This window comes from Conger conger, chromosome 3 (genome assembly GCF_963514075.1).
Source record: "Conger conger chromosome 3, fConCon1.1, whole genome shotgun sequence".
Taxonomy (NCBI): domain Eukaryota; kingdom Metazoa; phylum Chordata; class Actinopteri; order Anguilliformes; family Congridae; genus Conger; species Conger conger.
This window is the reverse complement of record NC_083762.1, coordinates 18,688,056-18,707,963: the sequence shown is the minus strand read 5'-3', so window position 1 is coordinate 18,707,963 and position 19,908 is coordinate 18,688,056. Positions and strand designations below refer to the sequence as shown.

At 44.0% G+C, this 19,908-nt stretch overlaps 1 protein-coding gene across 2 annotated transcripts; it reads right to left on the bottom strand.

The window, feature by feature from the left end:
* Positions 1 to 175: 175 nt before the first annotated feature.
* Positions 176 to 19,173, bottom strand: zgc:153012 (uncharacterized protein LOC777626 homolog). 2 transcript variants are annotated; one of them, XM_061234305.1, is made up of 4 exons: positions 15,679 to 19,173; positions 14,436 to 14,599; positions 3,092 to 3,143; positions 176 to 2,725 (listed from the first exon to the last, which is right to left on the bottom strand). In XM_061234305.1, exons 1-4 carry the CDS (start codon positions 16,720 to 16,722, stop codon positions 2,585 to 2,587), a joined length of 1,401 nt encoding a protein of 466 aa, XP_061090289.1. In that variant the 5' UTR covers positions 16,723 to 19,173; the 3' UTR covers positions 176 to 2,584. The 2 variants fall into 2 exon arrangements, with proteins under 2 accessions (XP_061090289.1, XP_061090288.1); XM_061234304.1 differs by lacking the exons at positions 14,436 to 14,599; positions 15,679 to 19,173 and adding an exon at positions 3,811 to 10,509.
* Positions 19,174 to 19,908: the final 735 nt, after the last annotated feature.

Here is a 19,908-nt window from a genome sequence, read left to right as displayed (position 1 = left end):
TTTTAAAGGCTTGAGAAGTGTGTGAGAGAGTGGGCAATGTTGCTGTCTGGCATGATAAGCTTCTAATGGGTTAAAGTTGAGTTTTATGGGTATATTTATGCCAGTATGCAACACATAGTAATTAAAAACAGAATTTGTTTTCTTTGCAACCATAAAAGAGGACATGACAGCACACTTAGTAAAAGTTATTTATTAGATTGATCCTTTTTTCCATTTGGTACACAATTACCAATAATTAATAGTTTACACCACCACTTTTAGAAAGTATACTTCAAAAAAAGAGCAGAAAAATAGGATAAAAAGCAAATAAAACAGAATACTGTAACAGCCGATGACAATGCACAACTTATCAGCCCACGAGAAAATAACATACTGCAAAAAACACATCTCAAGTCTGGAGAAAGAAAAACTTGTGTGGATCTGTTACAGTAAATGTAACAATATATGAATAGTACTGGAGTAAATCTTTGTATGTTTTTGGAGTAATCCGGTTACACACATGCTTTCAGTAGCGGTAACAGTTTATCATCATAGCAGACCAACCCTGTCTCCTGATTCGCACACCAGTTCAATTTCTGAGACCTTCAATGAAATTAATAACTTGTCTCCCTCAAGTATGTTTTTTTTTTTTTTTTTTTACCAAAAAATGATCCTACTCTTGTAATAACCAGTACCATATACCATGCCGTCAACTGATTTGAGAGAGCAAAGTGTGAGATTACTCTAAATCAGCTGAAAGGTCAGAAAAAGAGAACTAGAACTTTTTTTAAACACCCTGGAGTATTCCTACTGACCCATGTGACATTTAGAAGGATATAGACTCAGTGTTGGCACCCACAATCAACTGTATCAAAACCATATACAGTACAGTACCACATAATTCTAATCATCCATTGAGCCTCTCCATTCAAAAAAACAGGCTCAACCACTGTGTCATCTTTATGTTTACTTAATGTTGTCATGGCATGAAAGAAGTCATGATTGCATTAAAAGTTATTCTGCACAGTGGCAGGTTTGATCCAAGTACTGACACACCCGATTTGGCACTCATATCATGTGACATTTCTTCCTCAAAGCTGCACAATAAAACTTTAAATAACCCAGCAGGTGAAAAAGGTTAAATAAATAATACATTGACCGTATGTGAAGTGCTGTGTGCCCATATGTGTGTGAAGTCTTTGCCATTCTCTTTAACACTGCTAGCATGTTGCAGAAACATTCTAAAGATATTATAAGAATTACAGGTGGATTAATCTGCGACGTCCTCACAGGCAAAGAGTGCTGGTGGAGCACTGAGATCTGAAACGGCTTGAACGTGGTTGAACCAAACAAGCCCTCACTCAAATCACTCTCATCCAGTCCAGAATCCTCACCATTTCAGAGCTTGCTGAAACAACAACCTGCAAGGACTTAAAAAGGAAAGTATACGATTTACCATCATAATGGACAATATTCTGTTAATGCGGAAGCATTTTCATGGCTCATCTTTAACTTACAAAAAGCAAGCAGTGCACTGAGTTTAAGGCATCTAATCACTGTTTCATTTAAACATTTCACAGAAGTGCAAACACCCGGAACCTGGCCAGGTCTGGGGATGCCCTATTCAGATATATGGCTTCATGACACGTGAAATATACATACTTTGGATAGAACTATATATTCTACCGGAAAAGTACAATGGGTTAATTTGAGAACCCATGAAGGAAAAATTGAGCAAAAAAATTGACAAGTCCAAGGTAAACCATTGAGGCCTGTCCTTACTATTATAGTACAACCCATAACAGAAACACAATAAATTAACAAGTATATTTTTTAAGCTGACACACTCCAGATAACTATTATTACTATTATTATTATATTATTATATTATTTTCATAATATCATAATCATCATCAAAGGCATTATTATATCAATTCCTAAAACCATTATCATTATTACACCATTAATTTTGCTTTGTGAGTGTTAATTGTAAGAAACTCCGGCTACTGGCAAAGGGAGGATTCCATGCTGTACGATTTATTACACTCTTTCTGCTCATAGTGGTCTGATTTCTGTCATCTGTCCTCAGTGAATCAACTTTATTAATCTATATTTGTTTTTTATAGATTTGTTTTTTAGTTTTTCTATGATTTGCATTGTTTGCTTTTATGTGCTGTACAGCGCTATCAGCAAATGAAAAGCCTTTCACAAATAAAATGTGTTATTGTTATTATTCATGTTATTATTATTATTAGACCAGCAGAGTAGTCTAATCTAAAACTATTTCTCTCCCGATATTCCAATGCCGGTTTGCTCATTCCTCTCCTTTTTCTAATCCAAGCATCTTTCTCTCTGTTTTGCCCCATTCTCTCACAACTCTTTATTTTCATGCTTTCCTCTTTCCTTTTCTTAACTGTGTGAATCCAGACATCACACATAATCGTAGGACTCAATCTCCCATAAGCCCCTGGGTGACACGCAACTACGTGCTGCCAACAACCAAACTGAGCAAAGAAAGTACACAAAGTCTTTCGTAATTTCCTTATCTCTGATCCCCCCCGGGGGAACCCTTCTTATCAGTGCATCCCAGTCTCTGTTCTGCCCCTCAGTCTCTCTCTCGCAGGGCCCTCAGGATGTAGTTCTCCCTCTCCAGCTGCGCGTTCCTCTCCGTGAGTTCCTTGATCTGCTCTCTGAGCAGCTCGACCTCCTCCCGCACAGCCATCATCAGGTGGGTCTTCACCAGGTCCTGCCACAAGAAACACCACAATCACAAACGTCACAGGTACAAATCAACCCGCACCATCACGTGGGCTCCATTGGAAAAGCAACGCTACCTAGCAGTCTAATCCAAAAACCCCATATCACTGGACGTCAATGACTGGGCATACTCTGAATAATAACAACAGGATGGTGCATGTATGACACAGACACACAGTTACAGAACAATGTTATATACAAAAAAGCACAGGAAAAAGACATGGTAAACTCAGTTGCAAGGGTGACAAGAAAAGTGTGACAGTAAAGACAACAGCCTTAGTAGGGGCTATATTCCCGGCATGGAGACACACAAAGAACACTGACTCACTCGGATACGTGGGACACAAAATCTTACCATGGCCTGTTCAATCTTGTTGTCGATTGCAATCATGCTGTTACTAGAGCCACTGTAAGACACAAAACACATAAGAGAAACCGGGATTCAAACATGGCTACACTGCACACATACAGTCATGATACAGACAGTAGGTGTAAACACAGACAGAGTAGGGTGGAGACAGACATTGTAAACTCTTGACAATTAAAGAGCTCCATTCTCTTGTGAGGATAAACAAACAGTAAAATGATAAGGATTACTACAGATGAACACTACAAGCACAGGACTCCATTCTATCAATGAATCTATCTCTCTAGCACCCCCTGTAGCACCCTAGATGGCACAATCCCTCCTGGTGTGATGTGTCTTTCACCCCTGGAAGCACCCCAGAAGCTCAAACTATCCCAAAATGCCATGGGCACGACTGACATAGCTGTCTATTCTAGGCGATCCACTATCCCTGTAAACAATTCACCCCACGTCTCAAGTGTCTGTGCGGCAAAAAACACAAGGTCGGCAAGGCGATGGCACATAGCTTTCCTGATATGAATTTCCAAATACACAAATGCAAATCAATGTGACCACATTCACACCCATTTTCCCCCATGCATGCAGATGTCCACAAATGTCCGCTCCCTGAATTAGCTTTTATAAATCCCGGTCCTTTCCGGTCCAAGATTACATATGAGAGAGATTACCTACTAGAGGACTGTGCCACTTTATTTTCTTTTGTTTACCTATGAATGAACAGCAGCAGGGAGAGAAAAGCCTTGTCTGAATTCCGGGCCAGGGTCAGCGGTACTGCCTTAGGTTCTTTGAGTTCGTTTGCTTCCACATGCGCTTTTACTCTGGAGGGCCGGGTCGTGCTCTGAGCACCATGAGGGAACGGCTCTGATGTTTTTGGAAGGGCTGGATCAGGTACTCCGCTGATATCACTCCGCATGACAGCAGTAGTGTGAACAGCACCATGTACAGGAGATCCAGTGGCAGTAGTGTGAACAGGACCCTGAACATGAGCTCCAGTGGCAGTAGTGTGAACAGGACCCTGAACGTAAGCCCCAGTGGCAGTAGTGTGAACAGGACCCTGAACATGAGCCCCAGTGGCAGTAGTGTGAACAGGACCCTGAACAGGAGCTCCAGTGGCAGTAGTGTGAACAGGACCCTGAACATAAGCCCCAGTGGCAGCAGTGTGAACAGGACCCTGAACAGGAGCTCCAGTGGCAGTAGTGTGAACAGGACCCTGAACAGGAGCTCCAGTGGCAGTAGTGTGAACAGGACCCTGAACAGGAGCTCCAGTGGCAGTAGTGTGAACAGGACCCTGAACAGGAGCTCCAGTGGCAGGTCTGTGAACAGGACCCTGAACATAAGCCCCAGTGGCAGCAGTGTGAACAGGACCCTGAACATGAGCCCCAGTGGCAGTAGTGTGAATAGGACCCTGAACATAAGCCCCAGTGGCAGTAGTGTGAACAGAACCCTGAACAGGAGCTCCAGTGGCAGGTCTGTGAACAGGACCCTGAACATAAGCCCCAGTGGCAGCAGTGTGAACAGGACCCTGAACAGGAGCTCCAGTGGCAGCAGTGTGAACAGGACCCTGAACAGGAGCTCCAGTGGCAGTAGTGTGAACAAGACTCTGTACAGCCACCCCACAGACAGTAGTGTGAACAGGACCCTGTACAGACACAGAAGCTGCAGGGTTTGCTGAGGGATGGCTGCAGGTGATGGATGAGATCAGTTCGGAAGCAGCTGGAGATGTGCCCACTTTGAGGTCATTTGACCCCACACAGCCATGGCTCCCCACTGCGTTGTTCAGCGACCCCAGGTTAACTACACTACTCGGCAAACACAATTTATTCCCATTATGGTCCTGAGCTGGAAAAGCACCACTGCTGTAGTTCTGTCCATGCCTGAAAGAGGCAGAACCAGTCCATGATTCAGAGTTCGGACCTGCTTCCCGAGTGGAATGAAGACCTGGGCTTTCGGAAAGACTGGGAGCACTGGTCTTGAAGGGATGTTGTGCCATCCTGGAGAACAATTGGTCTGTCTGGACCTCCTTTGATATGTGTGAGTGCCCAACAGACCCAGTCTGATGCATAATGATATCACAGTGGCTTTGTGTTTGGGTCTGACGGTCACATGTGCCTATGGGACTGGAATTCCAATACCTGCCTTGTGCTCTGAGACTAGGACAACCAGAAGGGTCCTGTGATTGATGCATGCTTGAACCACAGCAAGTGGCTCTATCAGTCACCACCGCATCAGAAGCTAGACCTTGGTTTTGGGTCTGAGCAGAGTCCAGGAAAGATGGGCAGAAGACAGGAGTGAAGGTGGCCAGGTCTTTCCCAGTTCTAAGATCTGGGTTGTGGGTTCCGTAAGGTTGAGGCTTCAGGACAGGAGATAAACCAGGGTCTGTGATTGGCTGACTGGGCACTGAGAGAGTGTACTTCCTGGTCAAAGTGGGACTGTGAATCTGGTTCTGTTTCCTGGGTATGGTAAGGGGGATGGGTGAGGGCAGGGCAGGGGGCTTGAGTCTGTTGAAGCAGCTGGAGCTAGTTTCCCTGTCCCCTGGGTAACCTCTGCCTGTTTTTCCAAAACCAGCCTGAGAATGGCTGACTGAAGGACCACCAGGGGTGTGAGGATTTGGGAGAGATTCCCTGCTGCTTGACTGTCCCGTTCTCTCACAGGAAATGGAGCTGCACGGGCTCCTTCTCCCCGTGACCTCGGTGGACCTCTCCCTACCACAGCTGCACTGCTCTGCCCGACTGCTTGGCCAGGAGCTCCGGACACCAACTCCGGCGTGACCCCAGCCAAGCCCCTCCGGCCCCCTGGGCAGCTTGAGTGGGCGCGGCACAGGCGGCGGGGTGACAGGGTGTCGGGGCCAGCTGGGTGGAGCAGGAAGTGCGTGGTGGTGCCCCGAGGGCATCTTGTGAGAGCCAAGGTGGAGGTTTGGGTGGGAGGAGCGAAGGACGACCGGGGGAGCGTTAGCACAAGAGGGAGAGACGGAAAAGCAAGCAGCTCTCCTGAGCGAGGGGGAAGAGGGGGCGGAGGATGAGCGGGAGAGAGGGGGGGACGAGCGAGGGCTCGGGTCGGTGAGGATGCTTCCAGGAGAAGTAGAACTGGCGGATGGGAGCTGGGAGCCATGTTTGGGGCTCCTGAGAGGAGAGAGTTTAGAAGGGAAGGAGTGGGGGAGGGAAGGGGGTAGAGACAGCGGCCGAGGTTGGCGGCGGGTCTCGAATGCGGATATGATTTTCTTCACACTTACAAACATGACTACAAGTGTTACTCAAATCAAGTTAAAGAGGAAGTTAAGGTTCAGCATTTCCCCACATATCTCAAAGTGCAAGTAGTTTCGCTGGAAGTGGTTCTTGCTCAGTAGACAAGCATGTCTGACACTATTTCTATTTCCATCTGTGCTAATACACTTTCTAAAATGCTACCTTCTACTACTATACTACTACTACCAAAATTTTACAAAAAAACATGCATCAAAACCCTTTTCAGTAGTCATAAAATAATCAATTGTTCATGCAACGATTCACAAATATAAACACAAATATTTATATGAATGCAGTGTAGTTGTATGACATTATGATTTTTACAATCATTATTATTGTACTATCTATGCAACCATTTATGGCAAACACAATAGTTTTGATGTCATAATAAAACAACAAGTTGAGGATGGTGTAGGTTTGATGCAGCTCTGAGCTTTGAGTGGTTGTGAATCCCTGAAGCTGGACCTGGATTTGAGAATAATCATCTACTGAGAAGCAGAGTGTGAATCCTGTTCACCTCAGGCAATAGCAGACAGAGACAGACAAGGATGGTGAGAATTACAAGAGAAAGCAAGAGTCACTAGAGAGACAGGATGTGAAAGCAGGTGGGTTGGGGATGCCCCAAAATCTCACACATGCACATATACACACAGAAGCACAGGGAGGCACGCATATGTAAAGCACTGTGGAGATCTGGGCAGACCCCTTCGGAGTGTGCCACCTGCAACCTAGATTTCCATGTCATTGAAGTCAAAACTGGTAATCCAACAAAATTAGAAAATGAGCTCCAAGTATCCAGGTGATATATGGTCCAGAAGTTTGGTTCTGCAGAAGTCAGTAGGGCAGGTTTGTTGTGACTGATCCGAATCAAAATGTCTGATGACGCATGACATCAAAGTCTACATGGAATCCACAGGAACAGATCAAAAAATACAAGGACACATCAGATTTAAGTGGGCCCTCGTGCATCCAGGTTTAATAATCCAACATCTGTGAACAGGATTCATTTTCGAAAATACTGCAAACCGGATTAAACAAAGTCATTCTGACAGGATAAAAGAATGGAAACATTGTCAAGCACAGTACACGTGACTATCTTAAACCGGGTAATGAGAATTATATGGTATCTAATCCAACATCCACAGAATTGAGCCACAAATCTTTAATCCAGTTGGGTCCAGGTCTGCCATTTCCTCTCTTTTTAAATAATCTGCACATGTCCGGTAAACTCCAGCAACTTACTTCATGATTTTTTTTTTGTATTTGAGTCTTTGGATAAATATCCATTCTCATTCTCCTCAGCAGCCTTGCAGCCCACGCATGGTCCTGACACTCCTTGTCCGTGATAGGCCAAAACAGACACCCTTTCATTTTGCCCCCCACCTACTCACTGCACCAGCCAATGAGAGAGCCTTCAGCATTGACTTCCCACACACTCCCCCCCTATGCACAGTAAACAGCTCATTGAAATGACACTCAACATTCTTCAGTTTCTCCAAGCCTACAGGACCTCGGGCTCATGTGCAATTCATGCAGGAAAGCAAAGCTGAGACGTCTGTAATTACATACGCATCGCGATAAGGGTCTGAATCAAAACCTACTCCATCTCAATAGGTAAACAGGAAAACGGGGAGGAAAACTGCAAATATCTGCCCACTGATCTCTGTTCTGCCACCAAGGGGAATATAGAGTTTGGACAGAGAACTGTGGGTCCCTTCTCTTCTTTCCACTCTCTCTCTCTCTCTCTGCCCTATGAGAAAGGGGGTGGCTGCCACACAATGACGTCACCACCCAGCCGCCTGGTGTGCTCCCCAGCTCCCATTGGTCAGCGCTTTCCCTCTGCACCTCCCTCCCGCATGGCAAAATGTCGACAAAGCCAACTGGGTGGCATCATGCCGTGCTCGCTCTCCCCCTCAGTGCATGTGACCGCTGCTGCGTGTCTGGCCGCCAGCGGAGTGGGCAGAGCGGTATTTTGTGGTGAACGCAGCCATTGAGATTGGCGCCCCCAGAACGCAGGCTACCGTCCCCGTGCTCCTCTGTGTTCTCTGCCCGGAACATTCCGCTCAACCTTCCTGGCCCACGCTGCCCTCCAGCCCCGCTACCTGGCACGGCTTGCCATCTGAAACTCAACACCGTTGCTTAACGTGATCCAGAGCAGTGTTTATACAGAGCACTCACAAAATGTGTTACTGGTCTCGGCCAGGCTCCTCAGCAAAAACATCCTCAATCAGCAATCGATGAAGCCTCACATGACTCCTTGCTACAGCCAACAAAGACTTCAAATTGTTCCAACTCTAAGGTGCTCATTGGCAAATACTGTATTTGCTCTTTGTATTGAGGTAATTTCAGTGATTACTACCTTACCACCCTGCCTTCTGTCCATATTACTTTCTCCTAATATGTTATAAGTAAAACAATTTGAATACTTTACAAGAATTGTATTAAGTAAAATATGGAAATGGTACCCCACTATACATAACACTGCACTTCTCAATCCTCTAAGAAAAAGCAGCCATCCACATTCCACAGCGACACAAAATCTTGCTCACAAAGGTTTAGTAGAAATAAAACATCTGTTTTTCTTACACAACAAGGACTGTGTGGTTATACAATATGTGTGGGTGTCTGGCCCTTCCTTAATAATGCAGGACTTACGATTCCTTAAAAAAAAGACTTACTGGTAGCCGGGGGGGGGGGGGGTGTGTTAGTTCAGGTCAGGGGGTCAAGTCCTGTACAGAGCGGTGTTCATTCAGAGATTATCGGAGTAACACTGGACCACTCAGCCCCCTCCAAGTACAGCCAAAGGTCTGCAGATAATTGGTGGTTTAAAGGGAGAGCTTTAAAGCCACTTCTCCAGGACCCAATTCAGCCTCTCTGCCACCGCCTTGCCCTGGCCCTGAGCCTGAGCGGACACTTGAACTGCCTGCTTTAAACCCTTACATTATTGAGCGCTTGGAAAAATGTTGGCTGATAACGTCTTCAGCTTCAGAAATATTCACAGTATATTTCCACTTATTTTCAGTGAAAACTCATTCTGGCCTGCAAACATTCCAGCAATGATTTGCATTGCAACCTGATGACACGTTAAGCTTGAGGAGGCTGAAGTGACCTGATACTTATGAGTCTTTCACAATTATTCCACAGCAGGTTGTGAAATCTATAACAGGCCTGTATGGGTGTTGTCACCCCCGGAACGGGCCCACTCACTGGCTAACCATTTCCCAGCAACCAATTAGAACCTTTCCAGCACAGAGTGAATGTCCTCCGGGCTGGTAGTGGTTGCAGTGTCCTGTCAAATGAGAAGACCAGGGCAAGGCTTAGCTTGTCGGAGGAATGGCAAGCTGTTTACACCGAGGGGAAGTTTGCAACTCTATGAGGTACACGGTCTCTTTAATGGTTATTGCCTAATTAAATCCACTTCTGCCTTTACTACAGCTTTAAAACTGCTAGTCTAAATATTTACATTTGGATATGCCCAAGATAAGATATAAACAGAAAACACTGGCCTGCAGGACCAGAGTTCAGTAATCCCTGAGGTGGTTCTTGATCCATTGTACTTGTGTTTAACAAACAATGATGCCCTTTCAAAATAGAGATAAATTAAACCGGCCCTTGTACAATTTGAAATGGGCATTGGAAAATAGGTCCATATGCCTAATGCTCTGACTTTAGCTTCAGTGTCCACCATAGTATTGTCCTAGTAGGGCACTGGGCCTCAGTTGTGATGCAAACTGTCTCCCTCTTATGGACATATTTTGTAACTGCAACACCTCAATGATACTGTCCGTGCCTCCACAGGCAAATACGTTATGTGTACGATATGTGCTTTCAGTGTGCAACAGCAGTGTTGCATCTGCAACTCTCTGTTCCCATGAAAACACATCCATCACGTCAAGACATTTTTATCTGTGCATCTCCACCTTGTGGCCAGCGCACTACTGCAGACAACAGTCTCAGGTCATTAGAGGCAAGCTAAACCGGTGAACTGAAATGGAGTTCAATTACAGATATAGCCACACACGGAGCTATGTGTTCATCCAATTCTACCAGGATAGTCTATCATTTCCTTGAAATGGGAGAGCAGGCTCTATTTTTAATGGAAGATAGGGACACATATGGAAATACTTCCTTTGCAATACTTCCCCCTGGCAAAACTAGAGTAGGTCACACCCAGCTAGTCAAATGACATTCACCCCCTCCCAAAATCATGGTGTGAATACAATTAATCACATTATTGGCATTTGGCAGACGCTCTTATCCAGAGCGACGTACAGTTGATTAGACTAAGCAGGAGACAATCCTCCCCTGGAGCAATGCAGGGTTAAGGGCCTTGCTCAGGGGCCCAATGGCTGTGCGGATCTTATTGTGGCTACACCGGGATTAGAGGCACTGACCTTGGGTGTCCCAGTCATTTACCTTAACCGCCGCCCTACAGGCCATCACAAAATTAATAACTTACTGGACGCACATTAAAACACACCTACCGCTATTATTGAGCTGCAATACAAGCCGTGTGCATATCAATAGAGCTAAGAGATGAATGATGGAACAGGTTACAGAATTGGAAATAATAAATGATTATCCAACTAGCTTACCCGTTTCATTAATACATCTATCCAAAACATATGCATAATTGTATACTACTGTACTCAAAACACCAACCAGATAAAAAGAATGATTGGTTTTGAACTAAAACACATTCAGCAGTTGAGGTTGTTGATCAAATGAAATTTATATAGCCTACAACTCACCAAAGCAATAACAAATAGGTCTATGAGTAGGTGATCTATCAATTCGTTTTTTGGAAACGGCGCCTGCTTCCTTTAGTGGAATCAACATTTCGAAACGGAATCAGGAGGTTTGCACAGCACAAAAGGGGTGTAACGATACAACTTGACCATGATGCAATAGTGGTACCATGAGCAACGATCCAATACAGTCGTTTATGATGATACAATTAATAACTGATTAACCATGACACCATACGATGCGACTGGCTGCAATGTGAATGCGACCATTAGACTAGACAGATTCCCCGAAACTCACCCCACCGACACTGGAGATCACGGAAATAACAAACAGCATAGCGATCAAAGTTAACAAGAGCCTCAAATCTGCCTAAATACAAACTAGCAATGTAAATTAGTGATTAATCACAATACAAATCGATTCATACATGTGATATCGATGCAGTTGTATTGTGACGCAGTGCAGTGCACTAATGCGTCAACGTCTCAGTACACCCCTAATACACAATAGAAATAAATTACTTGAAATACAATAATACAGTGGTGCTGTTATTGATGGATACACAAGCACACTAAAACTCGCACTTCAAAAAGTGAAGTGTACTGCCATTGTGCAAATTTTAAAACATGGCTAAAATGAAAGCTTTGGCTTGAATTAATCTGATAGCTATTTACACAGGAATTTGCAGGAATGTGCCAAAATCATCGTCATCTCATAACATTTCACTTCCTACTTACTGTAATTCCTGATTAAACAGCAAAATCTTTGTGACGTCACATCCTTTGCATCAAGCCTATCCGCTTAGAAAAAAACTGTAATGTTTAACAATGCAACTTATAATATAATTATATATATTATAGTATAATTTTCCAAACTGAAAGGTATGATGCATGATCCACTAAACGGTATTCCTGGTTCCATTTATGAAAACATATTCATGATGTAACCACAAAGGCCTGGTGTATGGTTTGCTGTAGGGAGAGTATAAGAGTAGGCCTGGTGTATGGTATACCAGACCAGCACAGTACATCATTAAAACAATCAATAATGAAAACAACAGACAGGCAACAGCTTGACTTGTCGCTAGCAGGCCAGTGTCATGATGTTGAACTGCAATAGCTTGAATACGTTTTCCAATACAGCAAAGCTATGTATGTGCAGAAGTTACAGGACGCATCTGCTGAAGGCAACCAGCAGTTGGGTTGTAAACTGAGCAGCAGCTCCCTTTCCAGGCTTGGGGGCATAAAACGTTTATGTGTAAGCACTCTCCGCCCAACATGCCCTATTCAGCCAATTCCCAGGGTGAAGTCAAAGCTGAAACAAGTCTGTGCGGGTATGCAGCCAAACACCCACTTCTGCAGAAGCCGTGTGCATGCGCGTGCATATTCTGATAACATCAACACCGCAGTGGCAGTCAAAGTACTGTACAACTACAGTACAATCTATGAGGTATGCATCACTAATCAGCCACAAAAGCAGCTAATCACAAATACCTAAAACAAACTCACATCTATAGACTAAGCAGAGTGGTATTGCATAGCTCAGCCATCATGACATTAACTATAGGAACTGCCCAACTACTGAACAAGAACAGAAATATTGTCCAAATATTCACTGCCATGCAAATAGCTTATTAGGTGCAGTGAGGCGAAAAACTGCACCCTGTGACACAAAGACAGTTCACAAAAATGCAGACCAGGTACAGCTTCCACAAGGGAGGCTAACAGACCAACACAGCGGTGCATCGCCTGGTTCTAAACACCCACTGCTCCTCCATACCCCTCCCCCCTCTTTTCCTCATCTCCGGCGCTCCTTTCCTTTCCCTCCATCTCTCCCCTCCTTTTCCCCCCTCATGAATAGAGCCTCTATTCCTCTACGCTCAGTTATTAATCTAAGCGCCAGAATTCTGCAGTGAAACAGGATGGAAAAAGAGGAGGAAACTAAGGGAGCTGTTGCCTGTGCTGTTTGTGTTGTGTATTTATAAGTGTTGCTTTGGGTGGAAAGGGGCAGACAGCGAATGGAAAGTGAAAAGTGTCATGAGGTCAGGCGTGAAGGAGTAGAGTAGAGGGAGAGCATGTACGCACCCACACACGCACACACACACAAATGCTCCAACACACACACCCGCATATGCACGTGCACACATACACAAACACACGCATGCGCACACACGCACAAATGCTCCTACACACACGCGCGCGCACACAAATGCTCCTACACACACACACATACACGTGCACACACGCTCACATACTCGCGCAGAAATGTCATACCAGTGCTTATTGTAGCAAAGGCTAGGTAAAATGTATACTATAGCCTCAACAAAAACATCAACTATGAGCACATTTACAGCTGGCAAGTGAGATTAGTTTGAAAATAAAGGTAATCAGCCATGACACTGCGTTGAATCAATAAAATGGACAAGAAACAAAGAAAACTAAACACAGCATTTAGTCCAAGTGTGTATGTGGTCATATACAAGCTGTTACAGATTGAACACTGCATTGTCAAGGTATTTGTGCCCTCTCTGTGACTGTGCACACAGAACTGTAAAGGTCAAACACCACTGGGTGATTGGTATACTCTCTCCAGCAGTGCAGAGAGGGGGGCGAAGAATTCTCAGACAGACCACATCCTGACACAGACTCAAGACGGCTAACAGTGAAGTGGCAGTTTTGCCTAGTCCCTTTCTGAATGTGTGACTGGGCTCGTCCATCACAGATTTTAATATACTGCAATAATAACTATGTAGTAAGCAAGTCTTCAAAGCCCTTCCAGATTAATCCTACTGGAAGGTTTTTTTCTGTATAAAACCTCATATCTGCACTTGCCCGGTTGTTGCTGAGCATAGAACGAATATACAAATATATTTGCAGGGTGATTCACACACAACCTGTGCAACTGCCAATTCTGCTGCCTCAACTGGCAGCACTTGCAGATGCTTCCTAATAAATCTCATGGTTGCACGACGAGATGAACTGAATGTGGAATTTACCCTTTTAGAGTTCCTGTAAGTCACAAGCACTGTCATACTGAAAAAGCCTTCATAAAGGTTAACGCAGGTTAACAAAATGTCCACTCAAGAGATGTTCCTGATTAAAATTTCACACCGCCATGATTGGAAGGGATTTTACACTGTACTGCTATTTTACCCTTGAGCATGGAATAGGGATCTACTCAGAATAGCTCAGCCAAGTAAGCACCATCTCCAATGTATCATAGAGAACAGGCACTTAAACTTACAACAATGAAATAGAACTCTTCTGAACAGATAAGCTCTCCAGAGTCCAGACACACAAAACATCAGGGCAAAATACTGGCCAATGAAACCCTTTTCTTACCTTCCATCACCCAGTTCAAATGCCCCCCCAACTCCAAACATGGACTGGGCCAGGCTGAGGGCGGAGGGGGTTTGAATGGGGGTTGCACTCTGGTGGAAGCCTCTATCTCTGGGCAGGATGGAGCTTGGGGAGGTGGGCTGAGAACGAGTCTCTCGCAACAGCGACTGGGGGAATAATACAGATGGTATCAGCAAGTAAGCCTATCACAAGGGGTGTTAGTGCTGCCAGATAGCCATCACGTGAACGTGTCAGCTTTTTCCCACCTTCAACCTTCCCACCTTCAATTATTCATATTCACTGAGGCACTGTGTCAGCTAAATCATTTATCATCTGTGCAGCATGATATAGCAATGGTAACAACATGGCTACTTTTCTATTTCTTTAGTTTCCTCTTGAAATGTAAAATTCCAGTGGTATAGAATGACTGTCATCTACAAAAGCTTTTCCCAGAATAAGAAATCCACATCAAACATTGTTTTGTCATCTTTTAAGAAAAATCTTACATGTTAGGAGAGTAGATTTTATGCTACTTTTAAAGTGCCGTGGGGGAAGCCTTTACTTCACTAAAACTGCAGGAAAGTTCAGGCACTCATGATATTTATATACTCAGTGAGCACTTTATTAGGTATTTATTAGACTTATTTTTAGACTTCTACTGCTGTAGCCTATCCACTTATAATTATGATGCGTTGTTTGTTCAAAGATACTCTGCATACCATTGTTGTAATGTGTGGTTATTTGCGTTACTGTCACCTATGACCAGTCTGGCCATTCTCCTCTGACATCTCTCATTAACAAGGCATTTCAGTCTGCAGAACTGCTGCTCGCTGAATTTTTTTAAGTTTTCTGCACCATTCTTTGCAAACTCTAGAGACTAGTGTGCATGAAAATCCCAGGAGATCAGCAGTTTCTGAGAAACTGAAACCACCAACAATCATCCCACAGTCAAAGTCACTTTTTTTTTACCCATTCTGAAGCTCCTGACTCATATCTACATGATTGTATGCATTGCACTGCTGCCACACAATTGGCTGATTAGATAACTGCATGAATATGTAGGTGTAATAAAGTAAAAATGTTCCTAATAAAGTGTTCGGTGAGTGTATAAATGCCCATGATATAATTGTTTAAATTACCAACAGTGAATGGAAGACCTTTTATGAATGCAACTGATCCCACAGCACCCAATGTATAGATTTACAGCTGAATTCTCTATAGGCTAATACTCTGGTTCCTAATATACCTTCCCTGCAGCGTCCATGTCTAGGCGCAGCGGAGAGGGGATGTGGCGTTGACGCATGGATTCAGACGGGTGCTTCGTTGGTGACAGAAGACGGGCCTGAGGGGAGACAGCGCGTGGGGCGTAGGAGACGGAAGGGTCAAAGTTGGGGGGACCCTTGTGTGTGGGCGAGGGAGGCCCACTGGAGAAGGTCTGGGGTCTGAAGGCGGGACTTCCTTTCTGTGATTCAACTTTCCATGGTCCTTCAACAAAGGGCTTTCTGGGTGCACCTTCATCTACCCCGATATGTGGTGCTAACAGGTGCGTGGTACCTTGTGAGTGGACAAGATGGCCGGAGCGGAGAGCACGGATGTGCCCCAGAGGTTTCATTATGGTCCCACCCGCCCCAGCCTCGAAGCCGGTAAGTCCCACAGTCTCTAGGGACTCCAGAGAGTGGGCGTGCCTCATGCTGTCCATCACCCGCCTCAAACCCCGCTCCTCCCCACCCTCCCGCTCCAGGAAGTCCACGCAGGTCCAGCGGCCACGGCGGTAGGGTTCCCCCAGACCCTGGCCCAAACGGACCACACGGAAGCGGGAAGAGTGGGTGGACCCGCCATGTTCCTGGGACACAAGTTTTCTTTTGGTCACAGGGGAGCCTGGTTGGCTGGAACTGGTGTGGTTGCGGAGGGCAATGTTGGGGTCCAATAGAGCCGGCCCGTTAGACACTCTGGCAACGCCAGCTCCGGCCAGCCCCGCTGTAGTGATAACTCCACTGCTGGAGGCCACTGGATCCAAGGATGGGGCCCCTCCTTCTCCACCCTCAACCCCAACCTTTCCCAGGGAACTGCTATGACCATGGCCAGACTGCCTAGAGGCGAGGGGTGGGGAGTGGGCCATGCTCTGCCCTCCATTGGTCACTGCTTTCCCAGCAGGAGGTTCCTGAGGCTGGGGTGGAGGCCCACTGGAGTCCCCTGGGAAGGATGATTTCTGTGGCTCCGTGGGTGCCTGGCCATAGTCCGTGGTCACACTGGTGATCTGGAAACCACTTTTCTTTTTACCTCCGCTCATTTTTCCCCCCACTTGAAAAGTCTCCTCAGCCCCACTTGTTATAATTCAGTTCCACAGCCTTTTTCACAATGACTTGATTTAGCAGGTTATCCCATCACTAAAGCGGTTTGATTCCATGTATCACAGACTGTTGTACAGAGAACAGAAAGGAACACAGGGCAGAGAAAATCTTTGGGGGATGTTCAAGACACAGACTCCATGTTGTAAAAAAAATAAATAAATAAAAACTTCTAATGCCTCAAAAAGCTTATGACGACATGTTGAGTTGCTTAATACAAAAACATAGTAATAAATGAAAAATTGGCCATCTGGTGTGCTTTTCCAAAGGCCATGAAATGGTCCTCAACAACTTAGAAGCTACATTTCATAACCAGGTATTTTTAAACACGAATTTGCAAGAACACAGAGTCAACCACTAGATCAATAAACAAAGGGTATCTGTATAAACAAGATACTGCGTGTATTTTGTCTTAAGGTCGCTCTGAGTATTTTTTGCCATACCCAGAAATGTAGTCTACTTCCACTACAGTTTTGTTTAGTACTGCACTTGAGCCACCATTTAAAAATAAAAACGTGGTAGAAGCCAACTATTGCGAAACGACGTATTTGCTTAAGTCTATGTACATTGGCAGTGGCGCTCAGTTCTAGATATTTTTATCACATAGGGCGATACTACTGTAGCGATTAGGCTAGCAATCAAACATCACACGTACAGTATTTAATGCTTTTGAAAGCTGCTCAAAGTTTATATGCGGATTCTGTCTCGGCTGAAATAGAAATCAGTAATCATTAAAATCACGTAAGTTGTTTCCAATTTCCATTAAGTCTTCAGTAGGTCATTGTCTTCCACGAGCTAACTGGTTTACTCTGACAACTTCACTAATACATTGGCTGATCAGCTTCATCGTCTAACCAAGCAAAGGAAAGAGGTGAAGTATGGCTAAGGAAGTAGACTTGGTAGCTACTCTTTGACATTGCAAGACAAGCTGCAAGAGAATCAGCAGTTCCGTTTCATTTATTTCCCCCTAAAGAAAACAATGTAAAGGTATCCCATTACTATTACAGAAAAACAGTTCCCAAATGAAACCAACCAGCAAAATTTTAGACACTACTGAACTAAAAACACTGTACTTATACATATACCTAAACACTATACCATTTAATTTCAACTACTGTAACAACTGCACAATTGGTTTGATAAGACACACACATTTCCACACTGAAGACAATGCCGCAATTACTTGAATTCATTGAATTATTAGCCGATCATGTTTAAATGGCTACGTTCAGATATTACTCTATGAATGTAGTATTGCATAAAACCGAGGATTAAGCAGCATGTTCTCAATTCGCTCTCTATACATGCGATCGCATCCCAGATCTCCCCAAAACCAACTAAACTAATTTCAGGGCCAAAACAACTAATCTAAATAGCCCGGTAGCTAACTATCACGAGGCTAGCTACCTGACGTTAAACGCATGTTATGTGAGTTTCGTTGAGCAAGCATTTCAAAGATAGCCACTTTAAAATGTCAGTGACATATCTACACCTCCGGCTCAAAACTGGCATACTTTTCAGCTTTGGGTAAATAATATTGCACAAACTCTGTCAATTGAAGTTACAGAAGAAACATTCAATGATGTTAAAATAATGTGTCAATTATTTTATGCACATTGTCATTAAAAATAGCTTGCAAAAATAGGTAGGCCTAGGCACACTATAACAACAACAACAATCTAGTTGTTAAACTAACGTATATCTTCACATTGTCACTGTTATCAGCCCTCGACAGCCTGCAAGCTTGATGACTTACAACAGGAAACGTGAAAGATTGCCGTGAAGGCACAGCTAGCTTGTAAGATAGATTGCCATGAAAGAGGATGTTCACAAAATTCATTTGAAATGTCAATAGCTAAATCAAATACACCGTAGCACGCATGAATGCTTGCCTCTCTAAAGGTCTTGTGTCTTTGGAGTCGTAGTTCGTTTTTCAGTAGATGCTCATGTCCAAAAGAAAAACATAACTGGCTATTTTGTTGAGGAAAAAAAGTTCGCGGTGATGTGACGTGAGTCGGGGGGTGGAGGATCTTGCAGAATTGTCTGTGTATTGCGTTGCAAGCTAACCATCCACATCCAAGAAAAATAGGTAGCCTATAACGAAATCACAACGCACAGTTTGCTGTCAGACAGACAAGTAACTGTTTATGTGGGTTGTCTGACTAATAGTATACCATCAAATAACGTTTGACATAATCTTCTTTTCGACGAACGTCGACTCCATTTCTCTGTCCTCCGTGTTCTTGACTTGGATTCGTTTCCTTCCACTCCAGTGTGTTACAAGTAACACTTAAACGGCACACTCAATGTATCTAACTAGCTAGATACCGATACGCTCATTTTTCTTCAGTAAGCTGAATTGCTAGACAGCCTAGTTAGCTAACTGTTGACAACTTTTCTCAATGCGGAAGTTCCACCCCTTGCGCAAAGAACGTCGTCAGGCTACGATACACCACAAACTCGAGCGAATACAGAGATAACTGCTAACTTATGCTATTTTACTTCGCTTATACGAGTTAAGAAAAACATTTCGACATGATAACTAGCAAACAATAAGTACACATGTACTTGTTCAAAAATATCACAAATTATAAGTGAACAAATACGCGATAATAGACTACAAAGGAGAAATATATATATATTTGGTTCATTAGACGAGCCAAATGTAGTCACATCATTTGACAGCATTGTATTTCAGATCTTACGCTGCATCAACTTAAATGTTTGTCTTGAGCCTAGCCTACTGAGTTTTAACTGGCAGGTGCTTCACAAGGAGACAGATATCAAGTTCACAGACGTTCACCTGAAGCATCTGTCATGACATGATGTGGCTAAATGGCATAAGAATCGCCATTTTTTCAGTATTAGCTACTGTGTAGCCCAAAGCGCAATGATCATCCCTGATCACATTGGCCGTGCACGTATAATTATATTCAATTAAATTAGGCTATGTTTAATTATGCTTAATGATTGTAATTGTTGAACAAAGTTATTTGGCTTGTATTGCTGTAGCTAAGCTTGTATGAGCTATTGACTTGGTAAATAGGAAGAGCTCCAATTTTCATTTTCAATAAAACAAATAAAATGGATGGTGAAATTATAGTATAACACGTGGCTGTGTGTTTGTG